The following is an 11,906-nucleotide window of genomic DNA, read 5'->3' on the forward strand; positions in this document are numbered from 1 at the left end:
CACACACAGGGGCGCGCAGGGGAGCGCGTGCACCATGCCGACGTTGTGCTCTGTGCCTTGCACCGACTGTCTTAATCCTCACCAGCACCCGGTAGGGAGGTTCCACTGTCATCCCATTTTACAGACGGGGAAACTGAAGCAAAGAGCGACTCAGTCCCCCGCCCAAGGGCCCACGCCTAGACCGTGTTGAGTCTGGATCTGACCTCAGCCCGTCAGCCGCCCCCAGTCCATCTCCAGGACCCGACGCCCGCGCGCCCCGGGAGCCGGGAGCCGCCCCTCACCCAGTTCCCTGACTCCTGGGGGCCCAGTCCCCGCCGTTGTCACGACAACCGGGGACCAATGGGGAGCAGGCAGGCGGGAGGAGGCCCCGCCCCGGCCCCGCCTCTGGCGGAGGGCTCCGAGCTAAAAGGGCCGGAGGCCGGGCGGCGGGAGCCGAGGCCCGCGGAGCGCCAGGCGCGCACGGAATTCCGAGTGTCCAGAGCGTGCAGAGTCCCCGAGCCGCGAAGGGCGCAAGCAGCAACCACGATGTGCGGTGAGTGTGGTGGGCGCGCGTTCCCGGCCCCCAGCCTCTCGGCGCCTGGCCCCGAGAACCCGGCGCCAGGGACGCGGAGGTGGCGCGGGATGGGGCATCGATCTGCCCCCGTCCTAGAACTAGGGGCTTGCACCGGCCGGGCCTGACTCCTCCTGCCCCCCACCCCGTCCCCGAGTGGCTGTTCCACCGAGGTGTGGGAGAGGAGGGTGCCCAACCCCGGTCTCGGACTTGGTGAGGGCGACCCGGCCCGGCCCCCCAACAGAGGAGACAGAATTGGTCCTGTCCCGGGCCTGGACCTTCACAAATACAGAAGTATCCGCACCCCCCCATCCCAGTACGGAAAGCGCCCCCAAGTCGCCCACAAAGGCGGCCACGCGCAAGCTCACGCAACCCCGGGTACGGGGTGCCCAGCGCGGCTCTCAGCCCACCGCGCCCACCGAGGAGAGGCGACCCCACCTGCACCCTCCCGGCAGCCCGCCGGGCTCGCCCCCCTGGCGTCGGGAGCAGCCCTCGTGCGCTCGGCAAGGGCCTGTGCGTTCTCCTCGCGTCCCAAAATGAACCTCTTGTCCCTGGAAGGGTTGATTCCGTGTTGCCGCCTCTTTGCTGAAAGAGCTCTCTGCGAGGCTTGGGGGGAAAGGCAGCATCGACCGCCGAGCCTCGAGCCGAAGCTGGGAGAAGGAATCCGGGATGGGGAGCAGGGCTGGGCTCGGGCGTCCTGAATTCCGCGGCGACACGGTGCTGTCCGGGGAGGCTGCTGGGCCGTGGGGAGGGCCGCGGCGGCCCTGCGCGCACATCTGCAATTCCTTTCTCTCCTGGCTGGGCCGCCTCCGCCGGCTGGGGAGAGGGCCGGGAACTTCTGCTGGGACAAAAGGTCACTGTGCCTTTTTTTTTTTTTCCCCCTTGAGTAGGATTCAGTTACCCATTCCAGCCTCCTGTGGCTGGAGGACCTGGTGGGACTTTTGAAGCCATGAAAGGCCTCTGTCTGACTTCGCCCAGGGCTGTGGGGTGGGATGCGCCAGCGGCGAGCCCTGGGCCAGATCTGTACAGGCCTTGTTTCCGAGGCCAGCCGATCCCGAAAGTGAAAAAGAACGTCTGACCAAGGAGCCGGCAGCCCGCTTTGGGATGCAGCCCCAGCACCACCACCCCCCCCCGCCCCCGCCAGCCCAAGCAGACATCAGTTTAAATTCCTGGACCTTCAGCAAAAATCTCAGGGCTGCGGGGCATCATTAACAATGTATGGGGCTGCCTGTGGGTGTTTCTGGGCAGAGAGACGAGGCAAAGGTGGCAGTTTTGCCAGAAGCCCTTTGGGTTCTAAACCCCTTGGTGTGGCATTCAAGGCCCTTGATGGGAGGCTGGAGAGCCAGACTAGGGGACCCACCAAGACCCTTGCTCTGGGAGGGTCGGCCCCTCGGGCCCTGGCAGCCTCCCTCCTTCCTCCTCTCAGGTGCCCTCCTGTGCCACCGCCCCCGAGCACGCAGCCTTCCTTCCTGCTTCCTACCTGCATCCAGCTTTCTCTGTGGTGCTTTGAGCCTCGTGGAGAGACATGGGCTCAGACTCTCCGGATCTGGGGTTTTTTCTGCTGTCTGAAGGGGTTGCACGTGTTTTGTCCCCTAAGGAAAGGATGAGCTTTGGGCTGCAGCTACCTACGTGCTCACATCAAGGCTCCCCCCTGGCGGATCCCACCCTGCAGGCGTCGGTGAAGGCAGGGAGCCTTGCGGAATTCCCACATGGGAAAGTTATTTCCTTTGCAAGTAGCCAGGAGAAAGTCTCAGCTGGATGCTAATGTGTCTTTTACAGCTCTGTTATACTGGCCAGACGCCCCTCACAGGGAGGAAGCTGTCCCGAGCTCAAACCTCGCAGCAGCCACTGGCTAGAATTAAACACGTTGCTCTGGGGTTTTTGTGGTGTTTTTCCCCCCGGATGATGGCCTGTATATGTTTGGCAAGTGACACTGGTTTTCCTTTTACTGTTGTGTCCTTTTGTAGTGCATTTATTTAGGCTTTCAAAAACGTAGTCACTTTTATAGAAAAAACATTCAGGAAATGGTTGCATACTTGGCACAAGGATACGTGAAAACTGCGGAGAAGCTCCCAGAAGAAGCCACTTACCCTCATCGCTCTCCGTGTGGGGACGCTGAGGCGCAAAGAGGTCTGTACCCACCTGTGTCTGAAGAGGAGTTGTTTTAGGCCCTCTTTCTGGGCTGGATGTGACCACACTGCGATCCGCCACTTGGAAGCCTCCTCGGAGGTTGAATCTCCAGGGCTGAGTCCCTACAGGGGTCAGCGGTTGCTAATAATGACCGGGCTCAGATTGGTTCTTGCTCCCCATCGTCTTCCCGGCGTCTCTCGCAGAAAGCTGGACCCAGGCCTAGCTGATCCTCCGCACACTAAGCAGCGCACTGAGAGCGTAGCTAACGGACACATAGGTCCTCATAGGTGGTTCTGTTGTCATCTGAGAGTTGCTAGCATTTTGCTGACTTTGTGCCAACAGAAAGGTTACCATATTCCCTCTCCTCCTCTCCTTCCTTCTTCGCTCAGCCACTAGTGATTTACCGCTCCCGGAGAGGTCCTGTGTTCTCCAGGCCCTGGGGCCACAAGGTGATCCTGCCCTCAGAGAAGGGGCCAGAAGTTGGAGAGGCGGCGCAGAGGTGGTCACCAAGCAGGGGTGGGATAATGCATTAGGTCAACGCTGCCAGACGGGGAGGACCCGGGGACCTGTCCCAGACCAGTAGGCACCCGTCTGTCTGTATGGTGCACAGGGCTCACACTATTTCTCACAGCCACCAAATGACACAGTTGGAAGGTTTCCCGTTAGTAGGTGGGATTTTCGACTTCTCTTGAAAAAAATCCGAAGATGAGCAACCCCGAGTGTGTCTATCTGAAGAGTGCACCGTGGCCCCTAGGATGATGGGTGCAAGCTTCCTTGGTTCTCCTGCCCAGGTGCCTCACGCGCTGATGTTACCTAATAGCCCCCATTGCAGTCTGAGCTTGAGACCCCAGCGTAGTGGAGGCGGGCTGCCCTGACTTTGCCAGGAACAGTGCCACAAGAGCCTGGCCTCGAGTAGGAGCTTCACAGAGAGAAGGGGGGTGGGGACAGGTGCGCCAGGCTGAGGGCACAGGATGTACAAGTGCATGGTAGCAGGGACCATGCATGCGTGGTCACTGGGCAAAAAAGGATTGCACTTCCGCAGTTGTGAAATCGTAAAGTTTCCCTAACCTTTACAACTGCATTTAGTAATTTATGTGGCTGGGTGAAAAAGTTGGCTGTGGAGAATGAACGAATTCTTAGTTTTTGCTGGAAGTTAAAGCCCTCGCTTTGAATTCATTATCTTTTGTCTTAGTTGGTGAATTGGTGTCCGCCAGCCGCTGTAACAAATTACCACAACCTTGCTGGTGTAAAACAACACAAATTTATTTTCTCGCAGTTTTGGAGACCAGAAGTCCAAAAGTCAGTTTTACTGGGCCAAAATCAAGGTGTCAGAAGGGCCCCACTTTCTCGGGACGCTCTAGGGAAGAATCTGTTCCTTGTCACTTCCAGCTTCTGGCGCCTGCCAGATTCCTTGGCTTTTGTCTCCTTATTCCAGTCTGTGCCTCTGTGGTCACATCCCCTTCCCCTCTTCCAGGTCAAATCTCCCTCTGCCTCCCTTTTATAACACTTGTGATTGCCTCTAGGGCCCACCTGGTTAATCCAGGAGAATCTCCCATCTCCAGATCTTTAATTTAATTGTATCTATAAAGACCTGTTTCCATACAAGTATTTTTACAGATTCTAGGGATTAGGACCTGATGATATCTTTGATGGCCATTATGTATCCTGCTACAGTCAGGCTCTTGCTTTTAGGTGCCTTCCCCAAGAATAGCCTTGTGTTGCTAATCCCAGATGCTCAAGACATGGCCACAAGGACGTTGACCAGAGGGCTACCAGTATACCCTCTATGCCCAACGCACACACCCAAGTCCCCTGGTCCCAGAACTTGCAGACTGGACCCATCATAGTCAGAAGGTGAATGTAGGCATCAGTTAAAGACCCCATCCTTCACCGGCATGGCGCCACATACCCAGTTGGACCGAAGAGTTCTCACAGTTTTTCTAGAAGTTAGGTCTTACTACGTCCTATAAATATGGCGCTCACTCCATCCTGCCATCTATGCACGTACATACTCTTCCCGCTCATCTCTTCCCTGCAAGAAGCAGGCATGGTTTTATTCCCCCAGAATCAAGAGGGGCCAGGACACACACATACACACACACACACACACACACACACACACGGTCTATTCGCTTGCATGGTGGTCTTCACGAGAGCTTGTCATGTGCTTAGGGGGCTTGTTTCTCATTTCATCTGAGGAAACAGCCATCCAGGGAGATTACATGACATGGGGGAGACCTCACCTTTTCGTCCTAGACTTCTTCCGGCTCTGGGAACCCCATCATATTTGACACCCCTTTCCTCCCTGTAACAGTTCAGTTCATGGACGGGTTGCCACAAAGGGACTAAGCTGGAGTTGATGGGGCATAGACTCTGGGGTCAGGTCACTTGCCTTGCCACCTCTCCAAGCCACAAGAACCTTGCAAAACAGAGTCCCTGCTCAGGGATGTGCAAATAAATGTTTGACAAGTGGCTCGCCATGGCTAATTTCAGGTTATCATTGTGAGGTCCCTAAGCGTGGAGTTGAGAAGAGACGTGTGTGTTTGGCTCTCAGGAGCTCACATCCCGCCTGCAAGACTCCCATGGGCACTCTCAGACAGAGGGCTTCGCAGAGACCAGCTGGAGAGGGGCTCAGCGCTGGAAGTGATCTCCCCACTTCCCCCTCCTCCTTGCCATCATCATGCCATTCCTCCCTCAGTCAGTCTTATTCATCGGGGCTTTCCCAAGTTCACAGAAACCTTCTGGAAATTTTGTGATGTAACATTAGTAGACAGTGCTTTTAAACTGAAAGATTATTTTTATATTTAGTGAAATTTGCTTATAAAAGCCCTCTGGTCAAACACCCTAAGGAGGAAGTTCTGGAGATTAATTTGATGCAAAAATAAGCAATTTCATCTGATCATCTGCCTCTTTCGTTTTCAAAGGGAATCTTTCCCCGAAAAAAAAGTTTGGCTTTTTTTTTTTAATAGCCAAATTTTGGCAGGTTAAACAAGACTCACACTTTCTTAAAAGTATTTTTTAGTACAATTGAGAGTATATGTTGCTTCTCCCTTTGTTCTTTGTGAAATCCTAAAATGACAGGGACACCACAAACTTTTTTATTAAAAATAGAAATGCCTTGCAGGCAGGAAGCAGAATCTCCTGTTATCACAGGGATTCCTGTGGTGCGGTAACTTTAACCCATGGAGTCCCAGTGAGGCCAGAGGCAGGAGGAGGCTGTCCTGACCCCGAGCCAGGCCCTCGGGTCCCTGTGTCTTTGTGTGAGAACCCTGCCGTGGGACCTCTGCCTTTGCTCTCACTTCTGCGAGGAGGCATCTGCGTTTGTCCCCATTTCGTCAGTATGGTGTTGCCCAGAGAGGCCACAGCCTCCTCTCAGTCCTCCCTGTTGGCCCAGTGGCCTCCCCGACCTGGGGACCTCACCCAGGAGAGTAGACCTGCCCCCCCTTTCCTAGCACACCACATACACACACCCAACCCTCAAACCCACTCTCAAGCCCATACACGCTCACACTGACACACACTCCCACGTACCCAACGCTCAAACTCGCACACGTCTGATGCTCAAACACACATTCACACTCCTACACATTCCCACACCACACACACTCGTATGTATTCACACAGCAACATGGCTCACTCACTCACACACACACCCCTGACGCTCAGACACTCACACTCAGACATACTCTCTCAAGCACACTACTCGGGAATTTTCTGAGGCGGAAGTCCAACTGGCATGCATGTCCTCTGTCTGGGTGGGGAGTACCCAACCTGAGAACTGGACTAATGTCTAATCTGTACTAGGCTCGTGGACTTCAAGAAGGTCAGCCCCTTCACTGCTGAGGAGCATGGGATGGTGGTGGAAGAAGCACCTTTACGAGTAAGGACGGGGGTGGTCCCAGTCAGGCTGGGCCCACGGAGTGAGCCCCTAGCCCTGTGGGGTGCAGGCTGAGAAGCATGGGATGGTGGTGGAAGGAGCACCCTTAGTCAGGGGAGGGGGGTGGTCCCAGTTTGGCTGGACCCACGGAGAAAGCCCCTAGCCTGGTGGGGCGCAGGCTGGATCCCTCACAGTGAGGGCAGGGCTTTCATGGTGAAGCTGATGCTTGGAGAGAGGGAGAGATTTTCCAAAACTACAGCCACATTTTCAGAACACAGACCCCAGCCTGCCCACGGTGAATTTGACCTCTCCCCTTGTCCTCTAGACCTCAGACAACCCCTGCTCCCCTCCACCACCCCAGGTATTCCAGAGGTTATAAAGACTCCAGGCGTTCAGTGCTCCTAGTTCTAGCCATGTGTCCAGGGAACGTTGCCTCTCGATCTGGTCATTGTCATTGTCTGTCTCTTGGAGGTTGAGCGTCCCCTGCGTGTGTGGAAGAACCTCGTCCTGGTGCCTTTGGTCCTGAGTCGCCTGTATGAGCTCTCAAGCCATTTTGCAGAAGGGTTGTTAGAACCCCCAGACCCCCAAGGCAAGCCAGGCAGAGGGGCCGCAGTCCCCTTTCAAAGGGCTAGTCTCCATCCTGCTTCTCATCTGGAGCCTTTTCTGGAGTTTATCTCAGCTTTTCTCCATCTAGAACCTTTGTTCACTCACTTTCCCCCTCAGATTTAAGAGTAGGGCCCTGAAAAGCTGTTTGGAAGCTCTGGATGCCAGGGTGGGGTGTGGGCATGGGGCATGCGCTGAGCTGGGGTGGTTAGGCCACAGCAGCCTCTGTCCCAGGGCCAGACATTTCTCGAAGCCACCTCGGGAAGATTTCACCATCCTGCCTGTGCAAGGGAGGGAGGGATAGAGGGGGGCCAAGACTTACTATTGTTGCCACGGCCTGGATGGACAGAGAAAGTGGAGTCAGAAGCAGCAACGTCTGTTGGGGGCCAAGAGGAGTTTCCTGATGTCAACATGGCCCCGGACCCCACGGGGGGTGGGCGGGGAGTGGGAAGTCTTCTCATCAGGGGTGAGGTAGGCATCTGTCCATAGGTGTGAGCTATCTCTCTCTATGTGAGCTACTTCTCACCCCTTGGGGTAGGATTGTAAGGGCTTATGCTGATTTGGGGGGGCAACAGGAGACCCCGTGCCATCACTCGGATAGCAGCCGGCTGTGACTTACTCAGGTCTTTGGCCTTGGAGTCAGAGGTGCCCTGTCTGGGTCCTTGGCCCAGGACCCGGAGAGGATCAGATGAGTCGGTCCTGAAAATATTGGCTTCCTGGGTGCCCCGTGCACCTGCTACTTGGCATCTCACACTCCCCAGGAGCGGGAAGACCCTTGGGGGACCCTGGTCCCGTCCTTTTACGCACTGGAAGGTGTGCTCAGACAGAGCTTTCTCCTTCTTGTGGCCCTGGTTCTTCTGGGTGAGCGGGATGGGGGAGCCATGGAGAAGTCAGTGAAGTCAGATTGCTCTGGATGACAATCCCATGCCTACCAATATCTAATGCATATAGCAGCACATGGTAAGATGGTGTATATGGGACGTGGGGAAATATTGTGACCATACAAAGCACCCACGGGCAGTAGAAAGGGAATTTCTGTCCTATATCCAGTACCTTCCTCCAAGGCAACCACTGCACCCCCCTGAACCCCCGGGTCTTGGATGCCCTTCCAGAAATACTATGTGTCTCCCCACCCTTCCCTGCATAACTTAATCATGTTCTGCGAGCTGCTTTTTCCCTTGACACATCTTGGAGATGTAGCTTGTTTTCCAAGAGAACACAGAGCCTCACCTTGTTCTCTGTGGAAGACCACCTGCCCGTGGTCCCACGGTGGCCCCGCCAAGTGGCTGCGCTATGGTCACTTACCGGGTCCCTGCTGTCCCCTGTCTTCAACGACCGCAAGCAGCGCTGAGCAACCGTCCTCGTGCACACACGCCCCTCTGCACAGCTATCTGTTGGATCCATGCCTGGCAACCGCTCTGGTCAACAGATGTGTACATTTTTAATTTTGAAAGATTGCCAAATTGCCTTCCAGAAAGGGTGCGCAAATTTAAACTCTCGCTTGATTGTCAAACTGTTTGATTGTCGCTGATCTCATAGGTAAAAAATGGAGTCTCGGTGGAGCTTTTGAGAGGGATGGTAGGGATTCCAGAAGGGCATTCTGATGTGAATGGCAAGAAAAATGCCTGGGAGAGCAACTTTATTCCATTTCTTTATTTTTCTAAAATGGTAAGAGCCTGGTGTCAAAGCTGGGTGGGTTTTTTTTTGTTTGTTGGTTGGTTGGTTTGTTTTTCCACTTCATCTCGAGAGAGTGCAGAGAGAAGCCTGCCAAGAGAGAGCTGCAAGAAAGGAGGGATGGCGCTTAGTTAATGAAAGAGCTTACTGAATAGATGTCTGCATGCAGGAGGTTTTATGTTGAAATTGGATTTACGCTTTCTTGCGCAAAGACCTTGAAAACCACTCCTTGGCAGCCCCCCTCACCACAGGGTTCTCCCAAACTGTGCATGAGCGGCTGGGAGCCTCCTGGCTGGGTGTGGACGCAGCTGGTGGTCCTGAGGACAAGGACGCTTTAACCAGCCTCGCTGCCCCTCCTGGGGCTCTGGAGGCAGCACCCCCAGCTCCCCACCAAGAAGGCTGCTCGGATCTCAGGGCCAGAGGCACCTCCAAGAACATACGTGCCTGACAGAAGGACTTCATAAGTGCACTTTGGCCCAGAGGAAGGGGAATCGCAGGGGAGAATTAGAGAGCAGAGCCCTAGAGCACTCTCGTGAAGGCATTTCAGATTTCCAACCTTTCCCGAGTTGGGATCTGAGCCTTTGAGTCATCTGCAGAGTGTCTGCTCCCCTTCGTGAGGTACCGCTGTAATTCTAGAAGGATTCCCGGGATGCCAGGGAAGACTCCAAAAATGATCTGTGAGCAGCTCCCCCCTTCACATAATTGTCTCCCATGCCTCCGTGGTCTTTACAGTACCTGGAATGTGCCCACGTCCCCACCCCACCCCTGGGGAACTTCCTGATATTTTGCAGAATAATGTTATGAAAATTTCACCCGAACATTAGATTGTGGTGGTGGTGGGTCAAGTTGACCCTTGAACAGTGGGGGCGTTAGGGGTGCCAGCACCCCGTGCCATCGAAAATCTTGCGTGTAACTCTGACTCCCCCAAAATTCAGCTACCGTTGACCAGAAGCCTCACCCAGAAGCATTAACACATATATTGTATGTTATATGGAGCATATACTGTATTCCCATATTAAGTAAGCTAGAGGAAAGCAAATGTTATTAAGAAAATCCTAAGGGAGAGGGGCGCCTGCCTTTGGCTCAGGTCATGATCCCAGGGTCCTGGGATCGAGTTCTGCTTCTCCCTCTGCCTGCCGCTCCCCCTGCTTGTGCTCTCTCTCTGACAAATAAATAAATAAATAAAAATCTTTTTTTTAAAAAAAAGAAAATTGTAAGGAAGAGAAAATATATTTATAGTACAGCACTGCAGGCATCAAAAATAAATAAATAAATGAAAGTGGACCCTGGCAGTCAATCCCATGTTGTTCAAGGGGCAACTGTCTTGAAAACCATTGAATTATACACTTTAAATGGCAGAATATTATGGTATGGGACTTATATCCCAATAAAGCTGCTCAAAATTTTTTAATGTTTCCATTAGAAGATAGCTATTGGTTTGTTGGTTTGTTTGTTTTTAATGTGTAAGGGGACAAAAATACATCCTTTGCCCACACGTGTTGAAGTCTGTAAGTTGTGAGCTCCTGTGTGACCCAGACACTCAGCACCTTTGCCCGGCGGGGGCAGGGGGGGTTGCCCAAACTGCACACGGGGCCTCAGACTCAGCGGCTCTCACCTGACCTGGACTCAGCCAGGAAGGCAAAAATAGCTGACCGCCAAAATTACCCTCAGCCATGTTAAAAAGAAAGCGTCTGTCCCTGCTCAGAAAGCATGGGGGGCATGTTTTTATATAGAAATTCTGCACTTTCATACTCGTGTGCAAATGTATCCTGTGTACAGTAACATACAGGACATAAGAATGCAAAATATCATTTTTAGCGCTGTTTAATCTTATCGCCTCACTTTCGACTGGGGATGGGGTGGCTGGGTGATGGACATTGGGGAGGGTATGTGCTATGGTGAGTGCTGATGAAGCAGGGGGAATCGGAGGGGGAGACGAACCATGCACCTAGAATGAATTTTAGCAAGTTAAATGTTCGTCTGCTATGACCATATTCACATCCCTTTAAGGGACGTCCAATCACTCCTTCAGAAACACTGTATTGATGGGCACCTGGGTGGCTCAGTCTTTAAGTGTATATATTATGAAATAATCACCATAATAAGATTAGCGATCATCTATCCCCTCACATAGTTAACATTTTTTCCTTGTGAGGAGAACTCTAAAGAGCTACTCTCTTAGCAACTTTCAGATGTACAATAGAGTATTCTTAACTGTAGTCCCCATGCTGTATTATATCCCCAGGATTTACTTATCTTATAACTAGAAGTTTGTACCCTTTGACCTTCTTTACCTGGTTACCCCATCTCCTGCTCCCCACCTCTGTCAACCACCAATCTGATCTCTGTATCTATGAGTTTGGGTTTTTTTAGATTCCATATATGAGATCATACAGTATTCATCTTCCTCTGTCTGACTTACTTCACTTAGCATAACACCCTCATGTTCCATGCCATGCAAATGGCAGGATTTCCTTCTTTTTTATGGCTGAGTCATATTCCATTGTAAACATATACTATAATTTTTTGATCCATTCATCTGTGGATGGACACTTAGCTTGTTTTCATGTCTCGACTATTGTAAATAATGCTGTAGTGAACACGGGGGTGCGGATATCTGGAAAATTTTTAATCCTGGTCAGACAGGATAATGACAATTCTGTCATCCCAGGAAAACAGTGGGAAAATTAAAAATTAAAATAAAATCATTAAAATTGGGGAAATAAAATCATTAAAATTGGGGAAATAAAATCAAGAAATGGGCAGAAGACATGAACAGACATTTCTGCAAAAGAGACATCCAAATGGCCAACAGACACATGAATAAGTACTCAACATTGCTCAGCATCAGGGAAACCCAAATCAAAGCCTCAATGAGATACCACCTCACACCAGTCAGAATGGCTAAAATTAACAAGTCAGGAAATGACAGATGTTGGCGGGGATGTGAAGAAAGGGGAACGCTCCTACACTGTTGGTGGGAATGCAAGCCGGTGCAGCCACTCTGGAAAACAGTATGGAGGGGGCGCCTGGGTGGCTCAGTTGGTTGAGCGACTGCCTTCGGCTCAGGTC

The 11,906-nt window shown here is 52.6% G+C and overlaps 1 protein-coding gene across 2 annotated transcripts in view; it reads left to right on the forward strand.

Annotated features, from left to right (window-relative positions):
- Positions 1-375: 375 nt before the first annotated feature.
- Positions 376-11,906, forward strand: part of GFPT2 (glutamine--fructose-6-phosphate transaminase 2) — a 41,542-nt gene continuing 30,011 nt past the window's right edge. Inside the window, exon 1 of one of the 2 annotated variants that reach the window (XM_081827276.1) lies at positions 376-532. In XM_081827276.1, the coding sequence (XP_081683402.1) occupies positions 526-532 (7 nt within the window). In that variant the 5' untranslated portion in view covers positions 376-525. The remainder of the gene's footprint in view (positions 533-11,906) is intronic. The other variant, XM_081827277.1, reaches the window with a different exon arrangement.

Source organism: Leptonychotes weddellii, chromosome 7, assembly GCF_054177405.1.
Source record: "Leptonychotes weddellii isolate Sample4059 chromosome 7, ASM5417740v2, whole genome shotgun sequence".
NCBI lineage: Eukaryota > Metazoa > Chordata > Mammalia > Carnivora > Phocidae > Leptonychotes > Leptonychotes weddellii.